At 58.2% G+C, this 9338-nt stretch overlaps 1 protein-coding gene across 1 annotated transcript in view; it reads left to right on the top strand.

The window, feature by feature from the left end:
• The window catches only part of CELSR1 (cadherin EGF LAG seven-pass G-type receptor 1), a 153895-nt gene that overhangs the window by 115446 nt on the left and 29111 nt on the right, over positions 1-9338 (top strand). The window contains exons 9-14 of the mRNA XM_027854281.1: positions 2413-2579; positions 5649-5834; positions 6134-6247; positions 7128-7302; positions 7853-7994; positions 8454-8574. Of these exons, the coding sequence (XP_027710082.1) occupies positions 2413-2579; positions 5649-5834; positions 6134-6247; positions 7128-7302; positions 7853-7994; positions 8454-8574 (905 nt within the window). The remainder of the gene's footprint in view (positions 1-2412; positions 2580-5648; positions 5835-6133; positions 6248-7127; positions 7303-7852; positions 7995-8453; positions 8575-9338) is intronic.

The following is a 9338-nucleotide window of genomic DNA, read 5'->3' as shown; positions in this document are numbered from 1 at the left end:
GCTCAGGCTTGGCCCTGAGGCCCTGGTCCTGACAGGTCTATTGTCTCCATCATGGGCAGTTTTTAAACCCATAATAGCATTAACTTCATCCCCACATGAGACAAACACACGCACACACACACACACACACACACACACACACACGCACACACACACACGCACACCGTCCCCCTCAGAGGAGGAGTGTCTGTGCTGCTGATCCCTTCACCACCATGTTTCTCTCGCTCGTCAAAGGCGCCCCGGCAGCCTCCTCCTAGCAGTGCCTCGTAAGCTCCCCAGCGGCCCGGCTGCTGTGGAAGGCATGCGGTTGTCTCTGTCTGCTGATGCCCCCCAGCGCAGACAGTGGCATCGCAGTGCGGTAGAAAGCCGCTGGCTTGGCAGGCACAGAACCTCCACTAGAATCCAGGCCCTGCTCCTGATCCCTGGTGCGTCCCCTCTCAGGGCCTCAGTTTCCTCACCTGTCACAACGCTATACATAATCTCATTTGGACCTGGCTACAGCCCTGTGAGATGAGGTACTACTGTACCCATTTCCCAGTCGAAGGAACCGAGGTTCCATGAGTGCGTGTGATCTGCCCAGAGCCACACATCTGCTCCATGTCTGAGGCAGGATTCAGACTCAGGTCTTCCTTCTGCTCTACCGGCCCTCTCTCATTCTCCCAACAATGCTGTGGGGGCCACGGCCGGGACCCTGGATTTCCCCCCATTTTACCAGTCAGGCGACAGGCCCCAGGAAGGCTGGGGGAGCCCCGGGTCTCACAGGTGGTCAGCGGCCGGAGGCCTTCCCTCGCCCAGCTCTGCTGGGAGCGTCATGGCGGCTGGTGGGCTGTTCTGCCAAAGAAAACACAGGCTGATTGTGGTCCACCCCAGCAGGAAATCACCGCGAAGGGCCAGCAGGGCTGTGCTGCCCTCCGGAGGAAGCCGGCCTGGCCGTTTGGGGGGCGGAGGCCTGACCCGGGCCTGCTTTCACTTGGCTCTCTGGGGCTGGGAAGGAGAGGAGGCCCCGGCCGGCTGGTGTGTCACCAGTCTGGAATGTCATCTGGATTTCTGTGTGTCAGGATTAAAAGCACCTTCCTGGGCCGCTCTTCCAATGATGAATTTGGCTCTCTCAAAATAGCATCTAAAAGTAACAGCCCCATATAATTCTGACTAGAATAAAAAAGGCAGCCTGGGACAGTGGTAAGGCTGGCCAGAGAGGAGACGGGGGCCTGGGCTTCCACTGTGGCCTTGGGGAAGCATCTTTCCTGCCCGCCCCCACCCTCCCTGGGCCTTGGCTCCCTCCGGCCACTGAGGCCCCAGTCTGGACCTGTGCTCCCTTGACCTTCCAAAGACCCCACCAGGAACTGAGAATGTTTAGCAGGAGGAGGGAAGAGTGAGGGGATCCCAGAAAGACAGCCAGTAGGAGGAGAGAGTCACCTCCCTCTGCTTGCCCCCCCACCCAGAACCAGGACCACTGGGGGAGGGGGAGGTGCTGAGAGGCAGCTTTAGGCTGCAGGTCATGGGAGATGACCAGGGGGTAGTGAGTTCCCTGTGAGTAGAGGTATTTGGGCATAGGCAGCATTACCTTCTTCAGGGTATATGTGGGTGATGGGCTTTCCGTTCAGATGTGTGTTGGGTTGTGAGAAGATAGGCCAAGCTTCTGGGCTTGTGGGAGTGGAGCCGGACGGGCTTGTCTCTACCACCCCTTCCGTCGGCTGGGAACGGAGGAAGCTAGAGGTCGGCTGGAGAGCCCTGGGCCTGGGCACGGGCGTTGGCACAGCTCTGTCCTGGCCCCTTTAAGGAAGCTGCCCACCCTTCTCGCTCCAGGGGTGCATTGTCGCCTGGCACCAAGGTCCCTCATAGGGGTCAATGGGCATGGTCGAGGCAGCAGTGGCAGGGCCCAGTTCTACTGCCTTCCCTGACCTCTGCCCCCTGACCCTTCACCCCAGGGACCCTTAAAGGGCTTTGGGGCGTTTCCTTCCTGTGGCCTAGCAGTCACTTTACAAAGAGGGAGAAAGAGGAGAGAGCGGGGAATGGAGAGCTCTGGCGAGTTTGTCTTACAAGTGCTGAAGCATCATGGTAGTAACAAAATCACCCCTTCTGAATTTCTTTTTGCTTTGATCCTGGGATTTGTGTCTCTGCAGCTCTTCCCTTCCCTCCCAGCAGGCTCCAAGCACCTTGAGGCCAGGCTCCATCTCTCACTTTTTATCTCCAGATCTGGGTCTGTTCCTGATTCTTTAACTGTGTGACTTTGGACTGGTCTCTTGCCGTCTCTGGGCCTGAGGGGGCTGAATCCGATGGCCTCTGAGCTGCCTTCCAGGTCTGGCACCTGATGGTCTTCCGGGAGACCTGGCTGGCGTTCCTGCGGACGCCCTGCTCTGTAGGGTGGCCCCGCTCATCCCGCCCTGACCCTTGTCTCTGTCCCCTTCCCAGCCATGCCCCACCCCCAGCGCTTCAGCGGCGAGAGCCTCGTGTTCTGGGGGGATCTGGACATCACCATCTCGGTGCCCTGGTACCTGGGCCTCATGTTCCGGACCCGGAAAGAGAGCGGGGTTCTTTTGGAGGCCAACGCGGGGACGTCATCGAAAATTAGCCTCCAGGTGAGGGGGGCCCCCGTGGCAGCTGGGAGGGAGCAGGACGTGTGAGGTCAGTGCTGGTGACCAGCCCCACCTCTGGCCCTTTGTTCCCCCTGCCCTGCAGTGGAAGGCCGTAGGAGGACCACCCCCCATCCCAGGGAGAGGATGGAGCTGGAGCAGGGAGGGGCTCTCCCACCACCAGGCCTCTTTCTCCCTGGCGCTTGGTGCTGGAGACAGGGAGGGCTGTGAGCTCCCCCCAGCTCTGGGATAAGTCAGCCCAGGTGTTTTGGAAACTGTGGCTCTATTTCTGTCAGTCTGAGAATCTCTGCCATTTCCTGAACAGCCTGAGCACAGAAGGAAGGACTCCACCCTCAGCTGGAGAGAAAAGTATACACGCAGGTCACAGAGATGAATGCCAGGCAATTACATGAGCTCAGCCTGTGCTTTCCAAATGGCCGACTGCTTTGGCCTCCTCTCCCTTAAATGTAAAATGCACAAAACGGCGGATGTTGTGATATCCTAGGCGTTAGAACCTTGGAACCTCAGAATCAGGAGGCCTGGGTTCCAGGCCTGTCTCTGACTCGCGTACCTGGCTGTGCATCCCTACCCAAGCAACCGCAGGTCCTGACCAAAACAAAGGAGCAAACAAAACCCCAGTGCGCATTTCCGTCATCATAGGACTTCCAGGGCACTTTCCTCATCATAGCTTTGTGACGTAGGGAGGGAGGAGATTATTAGCCCATTTTAAGAATGGGATAAGTAGGGCGGATAAATGGGCAGTTATGTGGCTCAGTGGATGGAGTGGCCGGCCTGGAGCCAGGAAGACTCATCCTCCCAAGTTCAAAGCTGGCCTCAGATACTTCCTGGTTGTGTGACCCTGGGCAAGTCACTTCACCCCATTTGTCTCAGTTCACTCGTCTGTAAAATGGCAAACCACTCCAGTATCTCTGCCAAGAGAACCCCAAATGGGGCCAGAGTCAGACGTGACTGAAAAATGACCGAACAAAAAGTAGGTTTCAGAAAAGTCGTAGTTATAGTTTTAATTCTCTTCTAGAAGAGACCTTAGAGGTCGTTGAGTCCACCCCTCCGCCATTTTACAGAGGAGGAAACTGAGGACTAGATGTGAGAGAGCCAGAATTTGAACCTGGGTCCTCTGACTCCAGAGCCACCAACATTAGGTGACTTGTCACACACATGTCAGAGGGGAGACTGAAGTGGGGCCCGTGATTCTGGCGACCAGTAGGCCCTGTGCTCAGGGCTCAATGGTCATTGCCCCGTAAAGGAGCCTGATGGCTGTGTCCAGCGAGAGGCCTCCTCTCGGGGCCCCCTCTCGTCTCCTTCCTCAGCCTCTGTCTGAACGAGCCGCTAGGATGCCCCCCCTTTCCTGGGGGATTTGTGAGCTCCCCCTTAGCCAGAAGGAGGAGGGTGGTCTAGATCTCGGCCTGTGGTGACCCAGGACCCCGGTCAGACCTGCCGAGGAAGCCGGGCCTGATGTTCAGGGCTCCATCGCGCCGGGGGCTGGCTGTTTAGGGAGCAGATGGCAATGCCAAGACTAGGCACTGACCCAGGCGGGACCAGCCCCAGAGGCAGGACTCCTTAACCCTGCCAAAAGCCCTACGGAATCCCCTGGTTCTGGGAGGTTCCAGGCAGGAGCTCACGAGAATGCTGCTCGGCCAGGACCCAGTCTGTGTGTTGTGGTCTCACTGAGGGGGCAGAGCCTTCCCTTGGGTCTGGCCCCCAGGCCTGCCCCTCCTCCTGCCCTAGCTCACCTCCCAAACCCATCCTTGGCATCCTGAAGCCGCCCTCCCCCAGGTAGGACGAATTACCCGGTAGTGGGTCCCCGGATCCCTTCTGTGACAGAAACACACTCTCCTGGGGCCCAGGGCCACGGTTTGGTTTCCTGGCTTTCTTTGCCTTCCTGGGCTTGTCCTGCAGGTGGACAGACCCCCTGGCCACGAGTGGCCCGATGCTGATCAGAAGCTGTTGATTTCTAGGCCGTTTCTGCTTTGGGTCAGAACCTTTCTTGTACATTCAGGGCCTCGGATGTGAAGTCTGGGTCAGACATCCCCTAACAGGCATTTAGGAGGGGCCTAATGTGTGCCCGAAAGCAGACCAGGTCCTGGGGGAACAGAGACAAAGCACAGCAGCCTCTCTCCTCGAGGAGGGGAGACAGCATGTGTATCTGTCCGTATCTACGGAGAAATGAAAAGTAAATCCAAGCGGGCGGGGGGGGAGGGCAGGGGCAGCCCGGGATCAGGAGAGACGTGGGTTACAATCCTGCTTCCGCTAGCTGGATGGCCTTGGACGAGTCACTTCTTCTCATCAGGTCTCAGTTGTCACAATGACAGACCCTTATATGTGATTCTTAAAGTCTGTGGTTTGCAAAGCAATTGACATAGATGGTCTCATCAGCCCAGTTTACAGAAGAGTAAACTGAGGCTCAGAGGTCCCAGGATGCCCCAGCTGGTAAGTGGCCCAGCTGAGATTCAAGCCCAGGTCTTCTTGATTCTTTAATACTGCCTTTGGCTGTGGGTTGATGAAGCAGTCTCATGGGCTCCCCTCTGGGCCCATGACCCTGGATCTCTGGGGGACAAACGGACATGGCAGATACGCCTGGCTCACTCTGCCCAGCTCGGGTTTGGGCAGCGTCCTAGTGATGAAGATCTGAGCCCCACCTGGCTGCTGAGGCCGTCCCCTGGAAATGGTGCCTCCAGGCCCTCCTTCCGAGGGTCTGGGGTCAAAAACCCTTTGGAAGCCCTCAGGTATTCCAGAAAGAGGACCCACCTGGGTCTGATGAACCAGAATCCATCGAGGTTTGGGCGGCTCTCTGCCTCCCTCGAAGGACCGCCCCCACCGCTGCCCCCGCCCAAGCCCCTTCCACCCTTCCTCATTTGAGTGCTGTAGCTGCCCTGTGAGGGCAGAAGCACACATAGCCTTATCCCCACTTTGCAGTGGGGGAAACTGAGGCTGGGAGGTCACACGGCCAGGCCAGGTTAAGCTGGGTCCGAAGGCAGCTGCCCCGGCCTGGGCCCCGATGAGATGCTCTGAGCATCCCCTCGTGACCAGGCGTGACCCTCCGCGTCCTCCCAACAGATCCTGAATAGCCAGGTAGACTTTGCCGTTTTCCACGGACCCTCAGAGGTGGCCTCCATGACGCTGGGCAGGTCCCGTGTGAGTGACGGCAAGTGGCACCATCTGCTCATCGAGCTGAAGAGCGCCAAGGACGGCAAGGACATCCGGTACCTGGCCGTGGTGACCCTGGACTACGGCCTGGATCGGGTGGGTTCTGGAGGGTGGGGCTGCCCGGCGAGGGGGGGAAGAGCCACAGACAGCTCGGGGTTGGGGGGAGCTTGGGATCGCTCTGCTGCTCCACCCCACCCTCATTCACATCGCCAGATATTTGTTAGGATTGCCTCAATGGGCCAAGGTGCTGGTGGCCCCGGGAGCAGAGGCTCTCATTGGGAACCCTGGAGCCTTAGAGCTTCGGCTGTTGTCTGACCCGGTGGAGACTGCTCGGCTCAGGCCTAACCCCTGGAGGCGCCTCTCACCCTGAACCCTTGGCCTCCTCTTCCCAACAGAGCACGGTGCAAATCGGCAACCAGCTCCCCGGCCTAAAGATGAGGAGCATCCTGCTGGGCGGCCTCTCCGAAGACCAGGTCACGGTCCGCGGGGGCTTCTCGGGCTGCATGCAGGTACTCCTGCGGGGAGGGAGTCGCCCAGGCTCACCCGTCCAGCCCCAAGGGCGCCTGTTCTTTCGTGTGGCTGTTCCTCTTTGGTTTCATCTCCAGATCACATGAGATACCATGTCAAGCGCTTTGCCAGCCTTAGACAAATGCCAACTGCTGTCATTATTATTAAGATTTCATTCCCTGTGCTCAGAAACAAAGAATAAAAAACAAAGCAGAGAAGAGAGGAATAAACAAAAAGTAAAGGATTTGCCCAGACTGACCGTTAGCCAAGCCCACCGTCCGGTGCAGCGCTCCATACCAAGAGTCTCCCGCCTCTGCTGAGGAGGAGGATGGCCCACCCTCGCGGGCTTGGCCGAGGCTCGCCCACACCATAACTTAGACCGCCTGAGCACCAGCCGTTTCCCAGTGCTCGGGTCTCCTCAGCAGTGATCTATGCTCTGAGCCCTTCATTCGCTTAAATCCCAAACAGTGGCTTCTCCCACCTGCCACAGGTGGGAAAGCCCCATTTTACAGATAAGGAAACTGAGGCCCAGAGCAGGGAAGGTGGGAAGGGACTGACCTCCTCCACATCTTGTGTGGTTGAGAGTCAGACCTGGAAGCCAAGGCCTTCTGGCTTCATGCCCAGTGCCCACCCTGGCACGCCGTTTCCCTTTAGAGTCCACTCTGTCCGAGATCCCTGAGGCCTGAGGGCGAGTCCTCCTTCCGTGGCCACAGACCCCGGCCTCTGCCCCCTCACCTCTGTGGTCCTCCCAAGGCACCCCCTCCAAGGAGGCCAGTCCCCAGCCCCATCATCAGAGGCCTCCTAGCACCAAGGAAGTGGAGGCAGGTGGGGATTGACCCAATCTCCCCCAATGTGGAGCTGAGCCTGGTGTTCTTCCCACAGGGAGTGAGGATGGGGGAGACGTCAACAAACATCATGACCCTGAACATGAGGGATGCTCTGAAGGTCAGGGTGGAAGAGGGCTGCGCCCTGGACAACCCATGTGCCTCCAGCCCGTGCCCCGAACACAGCTACTGCACAGATGACTGGGACAGCTACTCATGCATCTGTGACCCAGGTAAGAGCGGCAGGGCATGGCCGGCTGCCCCGAGAGGCCCTGGGGTGGCTCCCTAGGGCCCCCCAGATAAGGAGGGGCAGGGCCAGGAGGGGAGCCTCCATCTCCCCAGGCCACATCCTGCTCCTCTGCCCTCCCCCTCCCTGGGTGCCCAGGGAGCTCGGGCATGCCAACGTGTTGGGGGGGCTAGGTGTGAGAGTGTAGGGGTGTGTGTGTGTGTGTGTGTGTATGTGTGTATGAGAGAGTACATGTGTATGGGTGGGTGTGTGGGTATCATGTGAGTGTGGGTGAGCGAGTGTAGATGTATGAATCGGGGAGTGTTTTAGAGTCTGTGTGAGTATGGGTGTGAGAGTGTAGGGGTGTGTATTATGTGAGAATGTGAGTGTGAGTGTGTGTGTGTATGTCTGTGTCCCCTCACGTTCCAGAGTCCCCACTATGAGCAATCGGGGGGCTGCCTCAGCCCTGAGGAAAGGCGCAGAGGGTCTCTATGGTGTCAGACACCGAGCCGTGCGTCGGTCAGCAGCTGACGGAATGGTCTTCCCTGCTCTCCTAGGCTACTTTGGGAGAGACTGTGTGGACGTGTGTAACCTGAACCCCTGTGAACAGATCTCAACTTGTGTCCGAAAACCCGGCTCCAAACATGGCTACACGTGCGAATGTGGGCAGAGCTACTATGGACAGTACTGTGAAAACAAGTGAGGGCATTTCTTTACTGCCTGGGATGGAGGCTGCACCCAGATGAGCACCTCTGTTTGACCCAGCAGGAAACTGGTCACAGAACGGGGAAGGTCAGAGCTGGGAGGGAGCCTAGAACAGGGAAGGTCAGAACCGGGAGGAACCTAGAACAGGGGATGTTGGACTGGGAGGGAACCTAGAACAGGGGATGTCAGAGTAGGGGAGGGGCTGGAGAGCAAGGAAGGTCCCCTGGTAGCCCCTCCTTTTCATCTGGGAGCAAATGTAGGTGCCCAGTGATTGACCTTGGGTAGTGACCCGGCTCGCGCAGTAACATCCCCGTACATGTGGATGCCCGGGTCCACGCCAGCCGTGGTCGAGAAGCTGCCCCGTCTTCTGGGGGGATGTCTTCTGTCTGTCGGGCGGTGGGTTGTTGGGGGGCCTCTGCTGACAAAAGACTCTGTGCCTTTGCTTCCAAACAGAATCCACCTCCCATGTCCTAAAGGCTGGTGGGGAAACCCCGTGTGTGGCCCCTGTCACTGCGAGGTCAGTAAAGGCTTTGACCCAGACTGTAACAAGACCAATGGACAGTGTCAGTGCAAGGTAAGTCAAGGCAGGCTGGCAGTGAGCCCCCGTGGCCTCCTGGTGGCTTCCGTGGCCAGCTGCGTACCAGGCGTCACACCTCTTCTCCCCCACCCCCACCCCGATGGTTTCTTGTGGAAAAGGAGTGTGAAGAGCAACGGGGAATGAGCTGAGGATGGGCAGGTCGGCTGGAGCTGGGTGATGGAGGGCCCTGAGTGCCAGGGTGGGTGTATGTAGGATGCTCTGGGAGGGCTGGGCCTGGCCGTGGGCTCACTTTGTGTCTTCCCGTCCTGAGGACAGGATGTTCCACACACAGTAGGGGCTTAATGAATGTTTGCTGAGTTGAACCTGAACTGTACCTTGTTGGCCTCTCTCCCCTCCTCCCCGTCTCCTTTCCTCTCCCTCCCCTGCTTTGTTCTGATCTCCCCTCCCCCCTCTCTTCCCCTCTCTCTCTTCCCTTCTCTCTCTCCCCCTCTCCATCTCCTTTCCTCTCCTTTCCTCTCCCTCCTCTGCTTTGTTCTGATCTCCCCTCCCCTCTCTCTCCTCCCCTCTCTCTTTCTCCCCTTTCTCTCTTCCCTTCTCTCCCCCCATCTCCTTTTCTTTCCCTCCCCTACTTTCTTCTAATCTCCCCTCCCCTCTCTCTCTCCTCCCCTCTTTTTCCCCTTTCTCTCTTCCCTTCTCTCCCCCATCTCCTTTTCTCTCCCTCCCCTGCTTTCTTCTAATCTCCCCTCCCCTCTCTCTCTCCTCCCCTCTCTCTTTCTCCCCTTTCTCTCTTCCCTTCTCTC

Source organism: Vombatus ursinus, unplaced genomic scaffold (assembly GCF_900497805.2).
Source record: "Vombatus ursinus unplaced genomic scaffold, bare-nosed wombat genome assembly UNPS02010394.1, whole genome shotgun sequence".
Lineage (NCBI taxonomy): Eukaryota > Metazoa > Chordata > Mammalia > Diprotodontia > Vombatidae > Vombatus > Vombatus ursinus.
This window is presented reverse-complemented; position numbering and strand designations above follow the sequence as displayed.